The 25,160-nt window shown below is 36.8% G+C and overlaps 1 protein-coding gene across 3 annotated transcripts in view; it reads right to left on the minus strand.

Annotated features, from left to right (window-relative positions):
- The window catches only part of LOC144204419 (neuropilin-2-like), a 77,196-nt gene that overhangs the window by 5,943 nt on the left and 46,093 nt on the right, over positions 1–25,160 (minus strand). For 2 of the 3 annotated variants that reach the window (XM_077728410.1, XM_077728408.1), the window contains 8 exons: positions 23,047–23,222; positions 22,243–22,416; positions 21,019–21,163; positions 14,923–14,997; positions 13,831–13,995; positions 10,553–10,821; positions 10,006–10,102; positions 9,443–9,475 (listed from right to left, as the gene is read on the minus strand). In XM_077728410.1, coding sequence (XP_077584536.1) covers positions 9,443–9,475; positions 10,006–10,102; positions 10,553–10,821; positions 13,831–13,995; positions 14,923–14,997; positions 21,019–21,163; positions 22,243–22,416; positions 23,047–23,222 — 1,134 coding nt within the window. Of the gene's footprint in view, positions 1–5,641; positions 6,930–9,442; positions 9,476–10,005; positions 10,103–10,552; positions 10,822–13,830; positions 13,996–14,922; positions 14,998–21,018; positions 21,164–22,242; positions 22,417–23,046; positions 23,223–25,160 lie in introns of those variants that run through there. The other variant, XM_077728409.1, reaches the window with a different exon arrangement.

A 25,160-nucleotide genomic window follows, 5' to 3' on the forward strand; every position in this document is an offset into this window, starting at 1 on the left:
ATAGTAAGGCTTTTTTTTCTCAAAAAACGACATAGTATAGTAAGGCTTTTTTTTCTCAAAAAACGACATAGTATAGTAAGGCTTTTTTACTCAAAAAACGACATAGTATAGTAAGGCTTTTTTTTCTCCAAAAACGACATAGTATAGTAAGGCTTTTTTCTCAAAAAACGACATAGTATAGTAAGGCTTTTTTTCTCAAAAAAACGACATAGTATAGTAAGGCTTTTTTTTCTCAAAAAACGACATAGTATAGTAAGGCTTTTTTTTCTCAAAAAACGACATAGTATAGTAAGGCTTTTTTTCTCAAAAAACGACATAGTATAGTAAGGCTTTTTTTCTCAAAAAACGACATAGTATAGTAAGGCTTTTTTTCTCAAAAAAACGACATAGTATAGTAAGGCTTTTTTTCCTCAAAAAACGACATAGTATAGTAAGGCTTTTTTTCTCAAAAAACGACATAGTATAGTAAGGCTTTTTTTCTCAAAAAACGACATAGTATAGTAAGGCTTTTTTTCCTCAAAAAACGACATAGTATAGTAAGGCTTTTTTTTCTCAAAAAACGACATAGTATAGTAAGGCTTTTTTACTCAAAAAACGACATAGTATAGTAAGGCTTTTTTTTCTCCAAAAACGACATAGTATAGTAAGGCTTTTTTCTCAAAAAACGACATAGTATAGTAAGGCTTTTTTTCTCAAAAAAACGACATAGTATAGTAAGGCTTTTTTTCTCAAAAAACGACATAGTATAGTAAGGCTTTTTTCCCCAAAAAACGACATAGTATAGTAAGGCTATTTTTTCTCAAAAAACGACATAGTATAGTAAGGCATTTTTTCTCAAAAAACGACATAGTATAGTAAGGCTTTTTTTCTCAAAAAACGACATAGTATAGTAAGGCTTTTTTTCTCAAAAAACGACATAGTATAGTAAGGCTTTTTTCCCCAAAAAACGACATAGTATAGTAAGGCTATTTTTTCTCAAAAAACGACATAGTATAGTAAGGCATTTTTTCTCAAAAAACGACATAGTATAGTAAGGCTTTCTTTTCTCAAAAAACGACATAGTATAGTAAGGCATTTTTTTCTCAAAAAACGACATAGTATAGTAAGGCATTTTTTCTCAAAAAACGACATAGTATAGTAAGGCTATTTTTCCTCAAAAAACTACATAGTATAGTAAGGCTTTTTCTCTCAAAAAACGACATAGTATAGTAAGGCTTTTTTTTCTCAAAAAAACGACATAGTATAGTAAGGCTTTTTTTCTCAAAAAACGACATAGTATAGTAAGGCTTTTTTTTCTCAAAAAACGACATAGTATAGTAAGGCTTTTTTTTCTCAAAAAACGACATAGTATAGTAAGGCTTTTTTTCTCAAAAAACGACATAGTATAGTAAGGCTTTTTTTCCTCAAAAAACGACATAGTATAGTAAGGCTTTTTTTCCTCAAAAAAACGACATAGTATAGTAAGGCTTTTTTTCTCAAAAAACGACATAGTATAGTAAGGCTTTTTTTACTCAAAAAACGACATAGTATAGTAAGGCTTTTTTTCTCAAAAAACGACATAGTATAGTAAGGCTTTTTTCTCAAAAAACGACATAGTATAGTAAGGCTTTTTTTCTCAAAAACGACATAGTATAGTAAGGCTTTTTTACTCAAAAAACGACATAGTATAGTAAGGCTTTTTTTACTCAAAAAACGACATAGTATAGTAAGGCTTTTTTTCTCCAAAAACGACATAGTATAGTAAGGCATTTTTTCTCAAAAAACGACATAGTAAAGTAAGGCTTTTTTTTCTCAAAAAACGACATAGTATAGTAAGGCTTTTTTTCTCAAAAAACGACATAGTATAGTAAGGCTTTTTTTCTCAAAAAACGACATAGTATAGTAAGGCTTTTTTCCCCAAAAAACGACATAGTATAGTAAGGCTATTTTTTCTCAAAAAACGACATAGTATAGTAAGGCATTTTTTCTCAAAAAACGACATAGTATAGTAAGGCTTTCTTTTCTCAAAAAACGACATAGTATAGTAAGGCATTTTTTCTCAAAAAACGACATAGTATAGTAAGGCATTTTTTCTCAAAAAACGACATAGTATAGTAAGGCTATTTTTCCTCAAAAAACTACATAGTATAGTAAGGCTTTTTCTCTCAAAAAACGACATAGTATAGTAAGGCTTTTTTTTCTCAAAAAAACGACATAGTATAGTAAGGCTTTTTTTCTCAAAAAACGACATAGTATAGTAAGGCTTTTTTTTCTCAAAAAACGACATAGTATAGTAAGGCTTTTTTTTCTCAAAAAACGACATAGTATAGTAAGGCTTTTTTTCTCAAAAAACGACATAGTATAGTAAGGCTTTTTACTCAAAAAACGACATAGTATAGTAAGGCTTTTTTTCCTCAAAAAACGACATAGTATAGTAAGGCTTTTTTTCTCAAAAAACGACATAGTATAGTAAGGCTTTTTTTTCTCAAAAAACGACATAGTATAGTAAGGCTTTTTTTCTCAAAAAACTACATAGTATAGTAAGGCTTTTTTTTCTCAAAAAACGACATAGTATAGTAAGGCTTTTTTTCTCAAAAAACGACATAGTATAGTAAGGCTATTTTTTCTCAAAAAACGACATAGTATAGTAAGGCATTTTTTCTCAAAAAACGACATAGTATAGTAAGGCTTTTTTTTCTCAAAAAACAACATAGTATAGTAAGGCTTTTTTTCTCAAAAAACGACATAGTATAGTAAGGCTTTTTTTCTCAAAAAACGACATAGTATAGTGAGGCTATTTTTCCTCAAAAAACGACAGTATAGTAAGGCTTTTTTTCTCAAAAAACGACATAGTATAGTAAGGCTTTTTTTTTCCTCAAAAAAACGACATAGTATAGTAAGGCTTTTTTTCTCAAAAAACGACATAGTATAGTAAGGCTTTTTTTCTCAAAAAACGACATAGTATAGTAAGGCTTTTTTTCTCAAAAAACGACATAGTATAGTAAGGCTTTTTTTTCTCAAAAAACGACATAGTATAGTAAGGCTTTTTTTCTCAAAAAACGACATAGTATAGTAAGGCTTTTTTTCTCCTCAAAAAACGACATAGTATAGTAAGGCTATTTTTCCTCAAAAAACGACATAGTATAGTAAGGCTTTTTTTTCTCAAAAAACGACATAGTATAGTAAGGCTTTTTTCTCAAAAAACGACATAGTATAGTAAGGCTTTTTTTCTCAAAAAAACGACATAGTATAGTAAGGCTTTTTTTCTCAAAAAACGACATAGTATAGTAAGGCTTTTTTTTCTCAAAAAACGACATAGTATAGTGAGGCTTTTTTCCCTCCAAAAACGACATAGTATAGTGAGGCTTTTTTTCTCAAAAAACGGCATAGTATAGTAAGGCATTTTTTCTCAAAAAACGACATAGTATAGTAAGGCATTTTTTCTCAAGAAACGACATAGTATAGTAAGGCTATTTTTTCTCAAAAAACGACATAGTATAGTAAGGCTTTTTTTCTCAAAAAATGACATAGTATAGTAAGGCTTTTTTTCTCAAAAAACGACATAGTATAGTAAGGCTTTTTTTCTCAAAAAACGACATAGTATAGTAAGGCTTTTTTTCTCAAAAAACGACATAGTATAGTAAGGCTATTTTTTCTCAAAAAACGACACAGTATAGTAAGGCTTTTTTCTCCTCAAAAAACGACATAGTATAGTAAGGCTTTTTTTCTCAAAAAACGACATAGTATAGTAAGGCTTTTTTTCTTAAAAAACGACATAGTATAGTAAGGCTTTTTTTTCTTAAAAAACGACATAGTATAGTAAGGCTTTTTCTCTTAAAAAACAACATACAATAGTAAGATTTTTTTTATCCTCACTAGGATTGCGGGGGGGTGCTGAAGCCCATCCCAGCTGACTTCAAGCCAGAGGCGTGGGACACATTGAATTAGTGGCCAGCCAAGCAATATGTCTTTCCTTCATTTGAATTTCAGACTATTATCGATCAGGTTATGGCATGAGGCAGTTCCGAGGCGATATTACGTGTAAATCATCATCGATTCGATGAGGCAATCTAAAAGGATGCAATCCAAATAAGTCAATTGTAAGTTGAGTCAGGCTCAAAACGACATCTTTATGACTTTAGGCAGAGTGGGACACTGTAAAATCGTGATTTAATGAGCTCCATTTAATAGCCCAAGTCGCACAATCTATCGATGGCCTTTTGTCTTTCCTTTCTTCCTCTCAAATCTCAACCTGATGTCCATTTTTCTATGAAAAATAGAGGTGTGTGTGTGTGTGGGGGGGGGGGGAGTCTATCTTTAGAAAGCAAGGAACAGTTTTTCTTCTGCTTTCATCTCCCTCCATCTCTGGACCCATTCTTAGTAGGAAAAGCCATCTCTCTTAATGGGCCCTTGGCCGGCAAGAGATTTCTGCCGCTCATTTTCTCTCCTGTGGTTGATACAGGAAGGATTTGCAGCACGGATGGAAGAAGCAGAATAAGAAGAAGGAGGGTTTAATACAAAGGCCGAGGGATTCCAGCATGAAAGTAATGATGTGGGGAGAAAGCACAAGGAGGTGCGCAGCTGGAAAGTCACCAAAAACACTCAAAATGAAACAGGTTTGGTTGGTACCACCATGTTTTAACTATTTGCACCAAATGGGGGTACCAAATTCGACCACACAGTAACTTTTGGCATATTAGGACTCACAAGACCAAAATTAAGCAAACAGGTCAGCAAGCTTTCCACTGATATAACCGTTTTAATATTTGTTTTTCCATAAATCAACAAATGGGTTTTATGTCTCTCTCTATGTCAATGAGAGTGAAAGTGAAAAATTGTTGGTTTATCCTTTCACTGAGGCTTAGGTTTGAGATACGAAAGTGCTGGAGTTAATTTCACGTAATCCATTAAAAAAAATGCTCGTAAAGGCATCAACAAAGTTGTAAGATAAAGGCTTAACGGCTCTGTGAGTGGTATAAAGGTCACAGCGTATGCGTTGGTCTCATCTAATGAATAAAAAGCAAAACAATTTGCCCTTTTTTTTACCAAGCAATCAATCAAAGTGACCACCAACAACAATGTGGAAATACATCTGTGCCTCAACACAGTCAAAGATGTATGGAATTGTCTTTTGGTGCTTCATTTCATTCTACAAAGACGTAGACACAGGCTTGAAGTCATCCATAGGATTCAGGCAAACAGCCATTTAAACACCGAGGCACAACTTTTTCGACATCAATAGGTTGTGTGAAATCATAGCAAAAAATGCATATCAAGGCTTTGTATTTTCAAGTGATGTGCTGTGTTTTATCGTGCATATGCTTTGGACATGTTTAGCTTTTTTTCCCCCTCGATATCGTCGTCCACACCAATATTGTTTCAAAAAAAATAAAACAAAAAAACCAAAGGTCACATGACTCAGATTGGTTTATAGGGCACTCTTGACTCACGGACTGCAACTAGATGCCAAATCCATTTAATTGGCACTTTTCAGTGAAAACTGATTGGACGTCAATGGCACTGAAAGATACTACGTATTTCCCGGACTATAATTCACACTTCATACCGTCGTTTGGCTGGGCCTGTGATTTATACTCTGGTGCAATGAATGTCTGTTTTTCTTTTTTTTTGTACTTTTGTGTCCACATACATCAACTTTTGGTGACATTAGGTCAGTGTAAAAAGTTTTTGGGGTTTATATGATTCCTTTTGATAAAACTTTGAGGAGAACAACTTTGTATTGTTGATATAGGCAATATAGTTTTAAATTAGAATATTTTCAGTCAGGTGGTGTGCCTTGAGATTTTTTTCAATGCAAAAAAATGTACCGCAGCTCAAAAAAAAAAGGTAGTGAAATACTGCTAAAAAGTTTTAAGACTGTCACGCTAAAGAAAAAGATGGCGGTGCTGTTTTTGTCAATCATAAGCCATCTGCGTAAAAGGCACAATAATATTGACACAGATTAACAAACAATAATAAATTAAAATACGCTAACACATTGAGGTATGAAATCTTAAAGGATTTTTACCATCTTAAATTAAATGGCATAAAATATATACATTGCACAAACTAAATCAACGTTGTTCATGGCCATAAAACTAAAGAAAAAATCTTAGGCACCCCTGTTAAAAATACTCCAACAAACAAGGAAACAGACCAACTCTACAGTGACAGACTAAAAGGAATAACACAACTGTTCACTGCTGACAAATCTTCTCATTTTTTTGTCTCTCAAACTGTGGAGGACAAAAAAAACCCACAAGCCTCTCATCCTCACGAAAGAAAATATGTTTCCGTATCGTTTATGAAACCCGGGACAGGTCATTTAGGGTCAAGCACCATCCATGCAAGGGCCAGAATGAAGCAGAAAGACATATCCTGCTGTGAATTCCACAGAAGAATAAAAACAAGTGCCATTTCAGGTTTTGATGTACAGAAGAAGTAGTCATTGTGTAAATGAGTCTTTTCTTATCAGTGTGACAACTCCTCCCAGAGAGGAATCCAAAAAATAAAGACTCATCCAGATCGGAAGGGTGTATTTTAGTCAGTCAAATTCCTGCTTTTTAAGGAGTCTCCGTTTCAACATTTCGAATCGCAACAGTCGTCTTTGTCTTGCCCGCCAACCAACGTATGCTCCTGGCTGGGCCCGCTTAGCGGCTGAGAGGGGTTTCGTTCAGCGTTGTGGCCCAGATTACAGCTGGAGTTTTGGTTGTAGAAACGGTTGGGATGGTTTAGATGTTGGCTGTTGTGGTACATGACCGAATGATGGTGGCTAGTGCCGGTCTTGCTGGAGCCCCAGCGGCGCCGACGGCAGCACAGTACCACCACCGTAATTACGGTTAGCAGCAGAAGGAGTGCGCCACTTCCCGCTAACACGTAGTACCAGTGGGGGGTAAATGGCTGCACTGCCACTGTGTCTACAGTGGGCTCCATTCCAGATATGGCACCCCCTGGTGGGCAGGAGGACACATTACTGGTTGGGTTCAGTGTTTGGGGAAAGCTTGCATGCAGCAGAGATTGAGTGAGGCAAGGCTTCACTGACACTAATGTAAAACATATAGGGTGTCAAATTTGCAGCTCGGGGGCAGGATTTTTGATTGTTTCTTTGTTTTTGTGGCCTGTGCAAGTCAGTAATGTGCGTCAACTTAGTTGATTTTATGATTTTTTTAGTTGATTTCATGCTCAATAGAAGATCAACGACTACAGAAAAGGGAATATTTATTGTCCCCACCATAAAAAAAAGATTTTAGAAATCAAAAGTCAGCATTATTATAAGAAAATATAATTTTTTTAATCAATTTAGTCATTATGTAAATAAAAAAACAAATTATTTTTTTTGCTGATTACTCAATGTAAAAGAGAATATTTTTAGGTTCCTTTGAGGATTTGAAAAATTAAATAACTAATGAAAATGTCTGTCAATTTATGAATCTATCAATTCTGGTACAATTGAGCAAGTTGGTAGACAGAATGGGCCTTCCGAATGAACTGCAATGAGGCCCGCAACAACGATAAGTTTAACACGCCTTAAAGGTCTAGAATTGCAGTGATGCTTGCACCGAGCCACAAAAAAAAAAAAAAATGCATGAATTATATGTTAGGTGGGAATGCAAGCAAATGTAAATAAACACAAGTGATGTGTTCACAAGTCAGTGTTTCCTTTAGGTGTCTTGTTGCGGTTTTGTGGAATGAAGCAAACAGCCAAAGCATTGTCGCACAATGACGTGCAAATGCTCATGCCATGCATGCGTTCAGCTCTGTGACTTTTGGATTTGGGCAAATGAAGTCAAGCTTTTACAAAAAAAAATGCAGCTTTAGGAGGATATGTGAGGCAAATGAGAGCAAGGAATGCAGGAGAAAAGGTGCGCGGCAGTCCACGGCTAGCTCCATTTTGCATCAAAACATTGGTCTTAGACGACTGTCAACTCATTATATATAAGGCATGAGTTGCTTCAGCTGGAGCCCAGCGATAAAGATGACAACAAAAAGCGAGAGCAGTACAAATAAACACCTTCACTGTTCGTCACAGAAGAATGGATTTCTGCAGCCGATTTTTCTATAATGAGCTAAAAAAAAAAAATCATGGTGGCTACTGTACATGGACATAATTAACAATCTGGCAAAAGCAGGACTTAACAATAAAAAAATTGAAATTGTCACATCGATTCTCAGGTCATTATGAGCTGCTGAAAAAACTAGTCTTTTAAATATAAAATATACTTATTAATTGAGAATGTATTGGTTTGGTCATTGGGTGCCATATTTATTTATTATTATTATTTTAAAATATATAAAGGGAAAACTTATTAAATCGAATATTTTTAATACAATTTTCCGTATAATTTTTAAGTTAAATGCATTATATTATTTTTGTGAATATTTCAAAATGCTTTACATTTTAAAAAAGGAAAAAAAGAAAAGTGAATATCAATGAAATGGCATTGAAGCATGAATAATTGTCAGTTTAAATTCATTGGCCATAAATATGTTAACTCTTTCAGTGCCACTGACGTTGATAAAAGTCCAGTAGAAACGAACATCCGTCACATTTATGTCATGTCAATAAGTTAATCATTAAGGAGCCAAAATAGCGCACCTGACTGAAAAAAAACAGTGGATTGCAGTCCCTCTTTTGTAATGACTATTTATAGGAAGGCAATAAAAATCTCCGGTGCTGACAGCAGTCACACAACGCGTCTCATCTATTGTCACAAAAGCAAGCACGTGAAAACACAAAAGCCGTTTTGTTTGTTTCTTTCCAACACACTCCTGCTGGTTTTTAGACGTTGCATGTTGAAAACACATCCTGAAGTAAGGCCAAAAGTTACTCTTTTTTTTGTTTTTTTTTCTCTCCTGTCATGCCAAGTTGATGACGAGGTGTGTAGGATTTGCCAACATCAGTGTGTGTGTGTGTTTCAACCTTGAATAAAGCACATTTTCTACTACAAATCTAGTAACTGAAGGCTACACAGTGCATCAACAACCCCTTAGTTATTGCTTACTATTAGATCAATATTATATATAAGCTATTATTGATACACTAGAAGCTAAAAAAAAATCAGTTGGTAGAGAGATAGATATTTTTTGGTTGCCAACCATGCCATTTAAAAAAAAAAATCACTACAGAAATAGGAAAATCATTCATATCAGACCAGTAATCTGATGGTTCTCAAAGTGTGCCATGAGTTCCACCAGTGGCTTGAATGTATTAAAGGTAGATGACTTTAAAAATAATAAAATAACTGTAACAAGTTGTAAACTACAACAGCATATTTACTATATAGTTACAGTTTTGACATCTATCGCCATCAATGGCACTGAAACATGTATATATTTTTTTAAATTATGATATCAAATATCCTCAGGAGAGGTAATATACCGCAAGTGCAGAGCTTGAAGCTGTGCTTAGCAACAAGCAGGAAGCACATACATTAGGCGGAGAAAATTGAAAAATATAACTTACTTGTTATTTCAGGAGTCAATGGGTGGAAGTTCTCTGTGAATGACAAAAAAAAGATGCATATGAAACTATAGGAAAAGATGCATTAAGTGATAACAGTGGGCGATAAATCTGTCATCTTTTTCAGTTCCCCTAGATTTTTGGTCGTTACAGACAAACTAACTGAAATACTTTGTTTCATGGCATCACATGCAGGAGCAGATGGAACATTTCTCTCAAATTATTGCTCGCAGGCACATATCATTTGTTGTTTGAACGCCGCCGATGACCCAGACGGAACGGAAGAGGGAACATGAGAGACCAGGAGACGAAAGGAGGGAAATCGAAAAATTACAGGGTGGGATGATACCGGAAAAAAACTAAAAAGGAGAGAGATGTGTAATAAAAGATAAATCAGAACTGTGCCCGACGGCATCTTGTGGCCTAGTTTCATTCTTATTTAGCCTCTTTAATGCCTGTAAATGCAACATATAATAATGAGTTTTTCTTTTGCCCCTTCTTTTTGTCTCATGAAAACCTTTGGCTTATTAGCCCGAGATGGAAAAACAAAGTTTTTGCCGACTTACGCGCACACTGCTCCAGGTTGATGGTGTTGCTCATGTGGATGTTATCTATTCTAATGTGGCCTCTGGTCGGATGCTCAAAAAAACCTTCAAACACCACCTGCGACATATGAGAAATTCAATTAGAGATCACGAGATCAATTGGATTAGAAATACAGTCTGCTTGAATGTCAAGTCCTAATGAGATGCCGTATGCAAGATCTTTCAAAAAGTCGGCCTTTTTAAAGAGATAAAAACATGCCGTTATGATTGACACAAACAGAAGTGAATTTAATGAATATGTTATCGTTTTATGAGAAAAAAACAGAGGTTATGACTTCCAAAATAAATAAAAAAACATGCTGGTGAGGTCAAGTGAAGACTCTAAAATGAATTCAGTACAATAAACAACAATAAACTAATTGATTATTAAATAAATAGAGATATTTAGGAAGAATTTTCAGTATCCTCTATAGTGAGCCTCTAAATAGCATTTTTTCCCATTTTTATTTTTGTTATCATTCCTAAAAAAACATGAAGCTGTCAATGAGCTCACAACTTTTCAAGTTACCTGATATTCCTTGGGGCTTTGCGGCAAAACTGTGCGTCCTTCCCTCCAGTGAGCGCCTTGATCTCCTTTAAGAGACCACAGAAGCGTCTCTTCCTGATCGTTGTCCCTCAAAAGGACCCTCAGGCTTGCCAGCGCCTCCCCTTGAAGCTGATAGTAAAATACCAGGCAGAGGGGCCCTTGCTCTGGGGCCACCTCTGGGCTTAGGAGCCTGGCGCGCTTCCGTTGGGTGTGAGACCCCGCATCCAGGTGGAGGTAGTTCCCTGACAGATCTGAAGGAAAGACATAAAATAACATTACTGCTTTGTTCCATTTGTTTCTTGGTAATACATAATTGGAAATACAAAACATACATATTGACAAAAGTGCAAATGTTTCCAGGAAATTTAATAATGCTGCTAATTTTGTTTTCCCAGAATTATCTTAAAATGTCAAATTTACTAATCATTAGAAAATATCTGAAAAGGCTTTCTTGGTTGTTTATATTTTAATTGGCATTTTTTAGTGCTTTGTTTTGCAGAATTATTTGTATTTTCACTTTGAAACCTGAACAATAAATGTATTGTTCACAACTAAATCCCAATGTTGAATTGTTAATAGTGGTGGAATTTCAGTTTAACCCCTTTTTATGATTTTCAGACTATACACACCAATATTTTTCTTCACCATTACACGTAGTAAAAATGGAATTTAGTCAATTTTAAATGTATTAAACAATATTTTCCTGTTTCTCCCCCTTTAAATCTTATCTAAAATATGCATCTATCAGCCTTTCAAGCAATTCATTTTTACAGCGAAAAGGAAACCTGAAAGACTTTGTATCACAGCTGGAAGTGGTTACTTTAGAGCCATGAGTATTACCGCCATCCTTTTGTGGTGTGAGGCCAAACCGCAAATGAAACCAGCATTTCATCATGGCCACTAATGGCCACACAAATGAGCATGTACTCACAGTAACCACACAAGGCGACTCTTATAATGAATGCAGACATACATTATCTATTTATCTATCCATCTATCTGCTCAGACATGAGCAACATATCACAGCTTATGAATAATGTATTTAGGCTGAGTTAACTGTGTTTCACCACTTGGAGGCATTAAAAAAAAGGGACCTAAATTACAGATGCTCATTACGTACATTTAAAAGGAGGAAAAAAAAAAGTTGCTTTGCCTCTCTCTGCTTTTGATCTTGGCCAATATACAAAGGAAGAGAATTAATTAACAACTCTCTACGGGCAAGCCAAGCGGAAACGCTTGGAGGGAGTGTATTACTTTTCACGTGAGTACTATGCATGTTCACATCATTTGTACTTGTACGGCTTATTTTTAATATCTATGTGTCAGCTGTTGTGTAGAAATGGAATGATAAGTACAGCCTTTTTGTATTTGTGATGATTTGTGAGAGCTCCAGTGATACTATGCACTGGCTATCAAAAGGAAAAGCACCAAAGAACCTATTTTTATTCTCTCCTTGCCATTGACGGGGGTTCAATGTCCAACAGTTCATTTTCTAACCCCCCACATTGGTGTCAATAGCTGGCAATATTAAAATCTAATGGGGTAAGTGGACTTTTATATCTACTGTATTGCAGGTGCTGTAACAATGCATTCAGTTCACTTCAATGCGGGCACCGTGGGGTCGATTCCAACTCGGTGGCGGTGTAATAGTGAGTGTGAATGGTTGTCTGTGTCCATGTGTGCCCTTCAACTGATTGGTGTAGTCTGCATTTTGCCTGTAGTCAGGTGGGAATGACAATGAATGACTGGCACATCTATACATTGAAAATGTTCATTAATCCAAGTGGCAGTTGAATTAAAATAAAAATGTTTGCCTAGGACGTGTACTTACTCAGATACATAACTACCGTCTATGTCACATTCAGCCATGTTCTTCTCCTATAGCCATTTTTAAATTCAAGCCAAGGTCACATCTACTACTAGCCAGACACGAATAATCGGACTTTCAGTCACTGGCGTGAACTTTGCTATAATTAATACGCACTGACACAATTACAGGGCAAAATAGTGTTCAGGTCTGAAAAGGCGAGATAAGACTCCCCAAGAGGGCTGACACCTATCCGACCTAAAGCAATTCAAAGCAAATGTATTAGGTGTTTCAAATTGATATCCTAGTCAGTGGCAGTGAGTGGCTTTTTGTTGCATTTTTTTTTAAACACTCCTTTCTTTTGCATTTCAATTACAGGCATGTCTACTGTGGAGACTTTCTTTCTATGAAAATCTCACCAGGGTATAAAATTCAGTCACGGTCTTTCCGAGATCAAAAGGATCCTTTTTCTGAGCTCGGTTTAGTTCAGGTCGGGCTTTTCTATTTTTTTACAGGCGCTAAAAGAGCTTTCAGTGACAAGTGTGGGGTTTTGATCTGACAGCTCGCAGACGGGCTGCTGTGCACATGTGGCTGTAGAACAAGACTTAATGTCATGTTAGTGTCTAACGGGAAACTTTCTCTCCGGCTCGCTATTAAGAGCCAAATTGACTTTTTCTCATAAACTGGCACATTCCGAAAAGCTTAAACACACATTTGTCTGTTCGCTAAGAAGCTGTGCAATCAAATTTTTGGCGCTGACACACAAACAGACAGCCTTGGTTGGTATATGGCAAGGTCATGTCTGCATATCTGTGTATGTGTGTGTTGGGGGGTGGTTCTTGAGTGTTCCATATGTCTGCAGGCCCACCTAAAGTGGTTAAATGTGTGTTTGTGTCTGCAAGAAGCCTCGGGGAGAGCTGGAGAGCTAAGACTGCACTTCTGTCAGAGGCATCATCTGATTTATCTAACCGCAGTGGGTGCGTCACATACAGTACTGGAAGTAGTTGGTGGCCAATACATTGAGATTCATAGGAAAATTAGCTTTTTCTCTTCTTGTAAGGTTTTTGTAATCAACATGTTTTTACAGTCAATAGCACTGAAAGAGGATTATTCTCATCTACATGAAATGTGTGTTGCTCTTTTCACATAAGATTTTATGTACTACCCATAATTCAAATTCTAAAAAGACCTAAATAGCAAATTTAACTTCAAAAGAGCACACTGGCAAAAGAGCCAGTCGGGTTGGTTGTTAAGATCAGTGTTCTGCACATTCCACTGCCCTTGATTTGGCTCAGGTTGGAATCCTACGTGCCTATTATCTAGGCAAGGCAAATGTAAAACAAACAAAAAAAGTATGTTCCTAAAAGGGAGATCTTGACATTTATTCTATATCTGAAAATATCCCTTGTATACTTTGTAAAAAAAAGCATATGCCACACATGCAAGTACTCACTCTCTGATGCCAGTGTTAAATCGAGCATGGTTTCATGTGGGCCGTGCCCCGCAGTGCTGCTCCCAGCGGTGTGCAGGGACCAGCTGACACCTGATTGGGGATCGGCAGACCAGCCGCACAAGCTCTGTTCAAAGTCACATACCGACCACAGCGATGGAGTGGTGGCTGAAACACACACAGACACACACACACACACACTCTTAGGGTTAATTTGGATTCTTTCATATTCATCTCTTGCTACCTTATCTAGCACCGAGTTTAACATTTAATGCTGAGCAGGACAAATTCTGTAGAAAACTGATAGTGCTAACAAGATTATATTGTAATGTTTTAATGAACTGGAGCAGTATGAATGTTACATTAATATAGGAAAAGGAAGTAATATGTATTATTATAGTTGAAGAAAATCCTATTTAAGTCATTTAACCAATTTATTGATATCCAAATTCAATTGACTGCAAACGATATATATGTCAGGTTTATTCTTGAATCATGTTATTTTTGTTAGCTTTTTTTCTTTAAATATATAAAATTATAGAATATATATTAGTTTTTATGATTTTAAATATGTTAAAACACTTTGCAATTATATATGTGCCACTAAACTTAATAGGAAAAGTGTTTTATCACTTTAGTTCAATTTAAAAATAAAATACACATTAAAAATAGCAAATAGGCGAATATTTACTGCAAACTCCTTTGCTACTATTGATGGCGACAGACATTCATTTGCTTTGTGGTCAATATAAAAATATCTAATTATAGCATATGTTTTTTTTCCAATGCTGAAAATGGGCCAAATTATTTGCTAGAAAACAAGCTAATCTGTCACACTCATCAAAATGATGTGGATGTATATTTGTCTGAATGCGATAGAACGGATGTGAGGTCTACTGGCTGTGAGATCCTATTTTCACTCACGCAGAGCTTCATCAGGGACTTTTGATTCCAACAGACTTCAAAAGCCTAAAGAGCCAGTGGTGCACAATGACATTAGCAGGCTGACCTTAAGAGCGGATCCTCATGTGCGGGTTGTTTGAATGTAAAGTATGTGTGTGTGTGTGTGCTTGCATTGCGTGCGTGCATCTTTACCAGGTCTGGTTGCTGCAGTGGACTGTTCCACCCTTGGTAACGTGGGTGTGGCTGTGTCAGGCAAAGTAGTGGTTTCTGCAAAACAAACAAAAATACAGACGGAAAATGTAAATAGTCTAACTCACAAATGAATGAAATAACTCATAATATTTACAAGTCAGTATGACTACCATTCACTGCAATGTTGTTTAACCTAAAGTGTGTTTAAGTAGATTCCTTGTTGTGTTTGACAGAAGCAAGACTGAAGTTTTATTGCTGCCCTTTTCATTGTAGGGCTGACGTCTGGACTCGCCGCCCATTATATGATAGATGCGGCACTCCCAGCGACCTCGGTGTCAGCGGGTTTATGATAAATCAAAGACTGCTGCAAACAACAACGCATCAGTTGGGCTTTTTCACGCACCGGCATTTTGGCTGCGATAGCCACTTTTCCGCGGCTGCTTCTTTAAACAACCGCCAAATGTTTAACCTGCGGGGGCCATACACAGCGATGTACGGTCTACATTTGTTTATCTGGATCCTTTCATAGAGTTATTTTCAGGAAAGTGCTGTCTCTCATCTTCTGTCTTTCACTCACCAGTTTTTGGAGAATAAACTCACACTAACGTGCATGAATAGAGACACAAGTGTAAACTATTTCTTTCTGTTCCTCCCAGAGGTATGCTGAATGTCATCTGGATGTATTGTTTATGTGAGTCTTATTCGCTGTCTGCTGTCGTCTGATAGCAATTTTGTGGATTGACTTAGCAATGAGAGGTTTTATCACATCGATGAACATTTTTTTTCTTACACTTCTATTTGTATGTAGTTGCTTTTATGACACTAAAGTGGTTGGTAATGTTGCGTGCATTATTAACTCTACTTGTTTACAGATTAGATTAAGTATTATTTTGGAAAGAGTTTAATTAGCAAATGCCTTTTTGTCAGATTATCCTTAGCGATGATCCTGTAGGCTTGAGTCTTTTAAATTGGATTTTTTTTACTACTTACACAACTTGCTTGTTAACCTTATGTTTTTTAAAGACAAAAATAAAATGCAGTAATCCCTCAAATATTGTGGTTAATGTAATCGAAAAATTGCGAAGTAGGGTCACCCTATTAGAACTATTTTTTTCCTAGTAGCAAAAGTGGCTTTCACTTAAGTGTTTCAGTGTGTATTTTCTCATTTTTATGAACTTTAAATATATATTTATATATTTTTAAATAATTAATAGCGGGGAAAAAAAGTGCAATGTATCCGAGCATACCAGAAAGTAATCATGATAATAAAAGACGTCTTAAATGAGACCAAAGTTACTGAAACATGGCAAGCTAAGCAAATAATTTGGGCCCTAAACAAAAATACCGAAACAAGTAAGGGCAGGTAATTTGTCACACACCGGAACAGATATTAAACAGGATAAGTTGCTCCCGGCAGCTGACATTAAGATCTTTTAATTTGGTGCCCTTTACCTTTGTAATTAGCCCCCCGTGAGAAGGGGAAGGAGGAAGTGAGCACAGGGAAAGGCCGACAGACATGAAAGACAGGTTTTCCAGCACCACCTACCAAATTAATGACCACACGCAGAGTTTGTCAGAACTATTCTATAGCTGTGCCCGATTGAAATCGCAAGCTAATAGTCTGTGTATTTGCTCGCTTACTCTACCCCTTTTCATATACAGGTTACATTGCGGGAAGCGCACTACCCCGATTTTTTTCCCCTTTTTGATTCCAATAATCATCCTCTGAGTAGAAGCCATTGAACATCTCTTCCAGCCTCGGGCCTCATTCTAAATCTGCTGAATAAGCAGCCGGAGGCGGAAACAGAGACAGGAACTGTTCAATTATAGAAAGAGCTCTGGGTATAAATCTACCTCTGTCTGCCTAAATAATGACTAACCATTCCATGTGTGCGTGTGTGTGTGTGTGTGTGTGTGTGCCATAGAAGGCATATTGTGAATACTTCAAATGTTAGTGACATTCTGCAAGGCATGGGGATTTCTACTTTTAAATGATAGATTGACATACTAAACATCTTTGTTCATATTTGACTGTGGAAATAAATCAGTGTGTCTAGGTTTGCTGTCAAAGGCAATTTTAAGACTGAAATGATTTTAATTTTGTGAAGATTTAGACTACTTTTGATTATGAATGAAGAAAAAACTGCAAAATATTTCAGTAACTGAATTACTACATACATTTCTAAGGTTGTCCATATTTTTTATTACTTATTTTTTTAAGCTCAAAACGATCATAAAAGCTGGCAGCAATGAAACTCCCAATGTTGATTGTTTAAACTAGGAAAAAAAAACACTTGTTTCTACATCATGCCTTGCGAAAATATTTTAGCATTTCGTCAGCAGTAAAGTTTTTATAAGCATTTCACAGGGCTCCTTTGTTGACACTAGGGTTCTACAGATAACAAAAAAAAATTTAACGGTGGGAACACACAGTAAAAAAAGATATTGTTTGTATCCGTATTTTCCTTTGTTTGAACCGCAAATGAAAAAAGTTTAAAGGACGAGGCCAGAAGACATGAAAGACTGGTTTGGTACAGTAGCGCAATGACTTACGGGTAATAAGCTCGGGAGTGAAGCGAAGGTATGGAGGTTGCGGTGTGTGAGTAGTGGGGGTGTTACAGGAGCCTTGGCAGAGATGGGAGTGATTACGACCTTGTGATGAAGAGGGAATGCAAAGGGAGGGCTGAAAGATGGAGCGGGCAAAGCCACACATTTACAGACCCGACCTCCTACACTGACATTAGTTTCCATCCCTGCTCATGTGTTTATACCTGTTGCTATACAGCAGGGCACATCTATACTTAATGGAATCTGCTGGAGGCTGTTGATCATGCACAGCCAAGTGCACATAGAACTTACATGCAGACGGTTAAATTGCAATCATGGTATAAAACTCACACACTAATGAAATCGAGATTTACAATCTGGAGACTCATCTTTTTAAAAGTCACATAAGTTGAATCCTTAAGAAATAAATAGCAGCGAGTGGCTATGAGCAGAACTTGGAGTGTGTTGAGAGGTCAAGCTACATTCCACCAATCACATGAACTCTGCTGGAATGGAGCCATGTCAACATGTGAAAGCTATCAGTGATGGTAGACATTTTCACATGCAGACAGCATAAACTAAATCTTTAGTTTAACTGGATCTACAAAATATTATGTTGTCTTGTATAAGCTTGTATGGAAACCTAGACTGTATGATTTTGTAATCATTAAAAACAGGTGCTTTCTAATGCACATGACTGAGCCTGTTTTTTTTTTTTTTTTTATAAACTGCTGTCAGACTTCCACATCACAATGCTACTTTCAGCTCAAATGAGAGCATAAGCACTTAAACAAGAACAAACCTGTTTATCCAAACAGGTGTCATGTGTATGTACATATTCACTTGTCAGTCTGCCAAACAACAAGATGCGGAGAAAAAGTGATGCAGATGTTCTGCTTGCTGGAGCATTAAATCAAAACCAAATCTGGCAGATTGCAATACTCTAAATTGCACGTTGCCCCAATAGCTAGCGTGAATGATGAAAATGAGTCCCGCAAAAATAATATTATTACCCCCCCATCCTCCACTTTGTAACACAAGTCTTTTGTTCAATAATGTGATACTAAACAATGCCATTCTGCACACCTACTAAGAACCAGGCATGCATAACCTTGAATTTCTTGATTGTAATTGCTGAGTCAAATTGTTTTTTATGGCAGGAAATTGTTTTGCCGCCCTGAAGCCAATGGTTGAGGGCACTTCATTTTAAAATATGAAAATCACACAGCGGATGCCCTGGAATAACAAATGCTTTTAAACTTCCATATTACATTATCTATTCTAGCCCAGTGTTTTTTAAACATTCTATACCCAGAATCACCTCAAATAAACAACATTAAGTCATTGGGTCCCACTGATAGCTGGTCAGTACCACTGGAATATATAATATATGAATTGTTATTTTTCATTACTGAAATAAACCTCTACATTCAACTCTAAATGCAAGGTGTGTGTCAGCTATTTTAACACCATTCCGTTCTATAAATCTTTAGGTTTAACTGATTAAGCGTGTGCCACAAAAAAATGCCAACAGCTAAGAATGTGGCTTTGAGAATGTTTTACTTGTTGTATGCATGAAATTGTTCCATAGACAAAACAGACATTTGTCTTTGAGGGAAAGTTACTTATAAGTTGTCTTTATTTTCTGCAGTGGATGCATTTGTAAACAGAGGTGCTCAGTGGACTGAAGCTGATGTGCTATGTTGAATATTTTATCTACACTCGCACGCACTTACATAAAGATGAACAAAAAGTAAAGTTAACACTGTCACCAAAGTGAGGAGAACATTTGTTTTATAGTTAAAACTGTTGTGAACTGAACTGATTCTTACTGCATAGCTGATGAAGTCATGACTTTCAGCTAGAAGCCTAATAAAGTTTTGAGTAAATTAAAACTGACAAAAGAAAGTGAAAACCGAGTTGCAAAATGACGATTTTTAAAAGGTGGGTGTTGTTGTCTATCACGTAAAAAAGCTATGATCACATCCAGAAGGCTAACATCTGGCAAGCAGACCCAGACAGGCTGCTATACGACTTCAATAGTCAAGAGATCCATTTGTAGTGCACTCTAGGTTGTAATGTCCGCAGAAAAGATGTCAGGTGATAATTCAATACACCCAAAATTACTAAAACTGGAAGAAAATAAGGATTTTGTCCATGCTTGAGTCTACTCACCTGGAAAGACGAATCATCTACAAAATATTAAAGTGTGCCTGTGGGAATTCAGGTTCGTTCGTGCAGAAAAATGCTCTGACATCAACAGCAATGATATCGATATTAATGTTCAAAAACAGGGCCAGCTGGCTCACAGTCTCTGTTTTAGCCAAAAGTGGGGAATGGTGTTTTCTTTAGCTGCTCACCAAACATACATCATTGAGCTTATGACAGGGGCCTTTCCCGAACTGTCTCCACAAAGTCAGAACCATTCAATTGTCTAAAGTAATGTCTGGTTGATGAACTCATTAATTGCAAGTAATTCCCAAGATGTTTGTCTAGACAAAAAGGAATGCAAGTGGAAGGTTGGCAACTTGAGCTCACTATCCATCAACCTTTCAATTGTCCATACTGACCTGGACACACATTAACATTTACACCCATGGAAGATTGAGAATTTTTGGGCCTAACATTCATCTTTGTTTTATGTGTGAGGAAATGGAGAAGACGCAAATTTGGCACATAAAACTTAATACTACAAATCAAACCTGAGACTCAGAACATTGAAACTGAGACACCACCTACCTACAAGATAATTATGCTGATAACTCAACATTTGATTACTGTTTGCTTGAACCAATATTAAACTTTTTTTATCTCCCTTGAGTCAGATTACAACCTGAACATGCAGATGTTTAAGTAATTGAGTTCCTATCACTATCAGTACTACTTCACTTCAATTTTCTACTTGTGAAAACATTTCATCCAAGTGTTAAAACAGAAGGACATCTCTTCTCATCTCATCAGTATTGAACTGCTGGTTAGCCCTGACACATTTAGGATGGATGCTTCCCTCAAGGTCTCCCATCTCTTCCATCAGTTCAGACCAACAGGCTACATCAAGTCCATTGGTTGCCTTCACCTGTCACAATATGACTACAGCACTAACATCTAGTGGCCCATGAAGTCGAAAGGAGGTCGAGCATTACACTTGCATTTTTAATGTGCCCTTTCCAACATATTGCTTTTATCCATTACAGAAGCCAGGAAGGGCTTGTCCTTTTGTTACATCCATCTACAAACATCTACAAATCTTCAGTGGACTAACATGCATATCTGGAATACCCGAAGAAAACTAACACGGCGATAACGATGTAGAGATTCAAAGCAGAAGTGTAACCACTAGTTAGTAAACAGATGGCAGCTACTGGTGAAAGCTTTATGACCTAGACATGTTAATCCGTGTCCAGACAAGTTGCAAATGCCTATAGATAAAGATGAATGTGATCTCACGTGCAGTTAAAAGCATTAATCATTATGTTTCAACTTTAAAAAAATATCAACATTCTATGATACAATTTAAACTTGAGTGTAGACCATAAATTGTTCTCTTACCTGGCAGGTCACAACCAAGGACTTCCATCCTCATGCCAATTCCAGCAGGGGACCACCTCTCAGGAAATACTCGGATGTATTGAGTCACTATCTCATCAAAGCGCCGCACCTCGGGTGCATCATAGTGGCTGTTGCCTTCAAAAATCTGACAGAAAGGACCAAAGACGAGGAGAAGTTCATGTACATGCCATGTAGTATATGATTTCATTTCACAGTGATGAGTCACAATGCATTTTTCACTTGATGTTTTCCTTTTTAAGGATTTTGCAGGAGGGAAATGTGGATAAACACTGCTGCTACACAGTGTCGAGGACAGTCAACAAGGAAATCTGCCTCAGCTGACAACAGACGTCGTCTGCTACTGGCAGCATCCTTCTGCTGTTTGCTATCAAAAAGCTTGCTTATAGATTCATACCTATTTTGAAGGGTGCAGGTAAAACTGTCATGAGAAATAAAACTGAAAATATAGCAGATGTTCCATTTAAGTCACATGGTCCCACGGTAGACTATTGATTCTCGCCATAGAGCGGCATGTGCCATAAAAATAACAACAGAACGGCTTATTTCTTTGATTGTCAAGGTGCAAAATGGATAGGCAGTAGCACATCACCCCAAAAAAATGTAGAGAAAAGTGCAATAGTACGATGTATTATCTTATATCTTCTCCCTAGCCATAATGAAAAATGAAAAACATGCAACAGATTTCCCAGGTCGCTCATTTAAAAAAGACAGAGAGATGAGAGAAAACAGCAAAAAAGCCAGACACTCAGTAGTAATATTACAGCTCTTAAAGACCTTGTCTCGCAGCAGCGCCTTCCATTGCCAGCAGTGTTGAGTAGTGATGCAGGACAGACAATTTTTAATTACACCCATGAGAGCCGAGTCGGGGATGAGTGAACGAGAGGATGAAAGACAGACAAAAACAGAACCAGAGAGTGCCGAAGACTCAATGTGGAGCCCCGTGATTAAATTGAATTATTAAACCTGTAATATATATCATTTTCCAAGAATTAAATAGCTAGAAGAGGAGAGGATTTTGAAAGTCCTCCAGAAGCAAACTGTCAAATGTCACTTTGGAGTCCCATGCAAATCGCTTTGTAGTAAAACTAGGTTTATTCATTGGGATTATTGTTGGGACAGACCATTAAACCCAGTTTAAAGATAATCAGTCTACAAGAGTGCTTAAAGCTTACAACTGCCCATGATGTCTGTGATAAACTGTACCTTTGCAAAGCCTGTTTTACTGTCCGTGATGTATGTCCAATCCTTCCCGGTCAAACTGTGAGCCAGTTTATACTTGCGGACAAAAGCTCGATTCTCAGCGCTGGTGCTGCCCTCTAGACCTCTTGCGCCCTGGGTGATGACCCCACGCACCAACTTGGGCACGGCAAGATCCACCTACAAAACATTTATTGTTATTTCATACTCCACAGTACAGCGGCATGATGTATAGTCTGTGACTAAGTTGCCTTTCATTTTTGTGCTGTGCATTGCAATGAATTGTACTGTCATATAAATCCTACAAGTCATTCTAACAAGCAGAATTCTTCAGTTCTCTGAACACATTGGCTGTCATTGAGGGCGATGGGTCCACAATCCCTTTGAACTGGGAGGGAGGCTGCAAATTATTCGTTGCCAGCCTCCCAGTTTAATGGACGCCTCGTAATTTAAATTCACAGTACAAAGATGAAAAGAAACAAATAAATGGACAGCTATCATCATCAATGGTATGAAAAGAGTTATGTGTAAATAAGTAACTTTTTTTAATAAACATTATTTCATTGAATTGAAATTTAACTTGAATTTAGAAAATGATTTCCTTCTGAAGAAAATGAAGTTTGGTATGCGATTCAAATATGGCAAAGTTACCATACGCATGCAATACATTAAAGCAGTATTTGCTTTATTTTCATTTCTTCGCTTCTCTCAAGAGAATGATCGCTGCCAGCCCTTAATTCAAAATGGATTAGATGCTAAAGCAGTCAACGGCAGCCAATGAACGAGCCTGCCATTACATCTGTAAAGTACCTGCAACCATTCTTCTCCAGCAATGGGCTGTGTTGGGTTGGGAAACCAGCCTGAGCGACTGGCCACCAGTCTGGCTGCGCCCATGGAGCCGTGAATGTCCCTCATGGAGGAGGCTGATATTTGCGAGTCTGCTAGTAATCCAGACAGCATGCCTTGGAGATTTGAGCACGGAGCATCTGAATAGAGGAAAAACCCAACAAATACTCAATATATTATCCATACTGGACACAACTACTACTTGTGTAACTACTATTTTTGTTTAAATTGTCATTTAAAATGTGTACTCCGAATGAGAAAGTACCAATATACTTTTTACCTTGTGGTTAAATCATAAGTTAATTTGACATTTTTGCCAATTATACTTGCTAAAAAGGTTGCAATAATGTCAACAGTTCAATTGTTCCAACAATTCCATTCTGCAAAGTACAGTATTAAAATATTAACAAAGTAGGATATCCTTTTTCAACCATTATTGCTTATACCAATCATCGAGACATTTTTTTTTACATATTCTGCGGGGGTCTAGCTCATTTTTCAGCCAAGCTGTGTCCGCTGAATCTGTAGCTTCACATAGCTCACATGGAGTGATGATAGAACCATTTTTTTTTTTCAAATTCGAGACTCAGGCCTGTTTTGATTCTTATTGGCTTTGTTCTTCAGTAATTACCAACAAAATGCTCTGGTTGCAGCCCACATCACGTGGAATGTCAGATTGGACTGAATCCAAGCTGCCCGGCCTTCTAAAGGCTAGGAGGTATCGATAGAACTGACAGATGGATGCTGGCTTGATCTTGGAGGGAAATTTTTTGTGTGATTTTTCTTTTTAAACTAATGTTCCATTTTGCAGCTTCTCTGAAGCGCTTTCCATCAAACCGTCTGAGCATTTTGCCTTCATTGAGCTACAAAGTCGATGCAAAACTTGAGCTGAGCTATGGGATTCTTTTGCAGGGAAATGAGTAAAAAAACTCCCAAATGGAGGAACAAAATGAAAGCATAGCGTGAACCAAAGCGGCGTGCTTTATTATACTGACAAATGTGTGGATCAGAATCTTGCGCTCATGAATAATAATGGAAACTAAAAGGAGTTCCAGATTGGAATTTTATATGGAATTAAGGCGGTGATAAAAATGACATGAGATACTATGCGACAAAATTTAAAGAGAAATTAGAAATGGAGAGAAGGATTCTAAAGATGGAAAGAGAGGAAGAAATCATGGATGAAAGAGGGTGGATATTGACATTGAAGAGTGACGGTGATTGATTGTGACATTCTCCGGGTCTTGTTGGAGATGAATGTTTAATGCTGTGATGGTTGCAGGCGCACCTTTACTGCAGTAAATAATGACTCAACAATAAACAACAATAGCTACCGACACAATGGATAAGCTCCCTCGATGGGGTAGTTAAAAAAAAGGAAGAAATTCAATTACCACCCCGTTTATTTTCAAGTTTTTCTTTTACGATTCAATTTGTTCAAGCAGGTGCATCTCACAAGTAGAGCTAATGAGAATGTGATCTCTGGAGGTAGTAACGGAAATAGCGAGTGGAAGAAGAAGTTAAATGACACGCATAGAGTGGAGTTAAAATGCCGACATGAACCTTGTTGACTCATTGGGTACGATTGACGTCTAATTCAATTGAAATTTTAACCAATCTTCTCAGTTAAAATGGATTGAACCTCTAATACTATCAATACCACTGAAATATGGTACTATTCAAGTGAATTTAAACAGATCTGTGTTTTATTTGGAGACAAAAGCTTCCATGATTAATACAAACTAATGAATTCTGAAATTAAATCAGAATTAGATGGTTGAAAACAAACAATTCTCATTCCTTCATTGTTTTGTTCTAATTCTAGACAAAATGTAAAGCCCAGAATAGTTTAACAAAGTGATTAGAGCCAATTAGTCACCGCAACGAAAAAAATAATTGTGACTAATCGACTATTAAATTAATAGTTTGAGGCAGGTTAGCAGGCCAGCTGTACACCTACACTGATTTTTCCAAACCTGCAAAGGAAAACCTTAAAGCCAGCAAGTAGAAAACGATAAGAGTGCTATAAACAAATGACTGATAGACGCTGCAGGGCTGACATAAAATGAGATTAAAGA

Source organism: Stigmatopora nigra, chromosome 11 (assembly GCF_051989575.1).
Source record: "Stigmatopora nigra isolate UIUO_SnigA chromosome 11, RoL_Snig_1.1, whole genome shotgun sequence".
Classification (NCBI taxonomy): Eukaryota; Metazoa; Chordata; class Actinopteri; order Syngnathiformes; family Syngnathidae; genus Stigmatopora; species Stigmatopora nigra.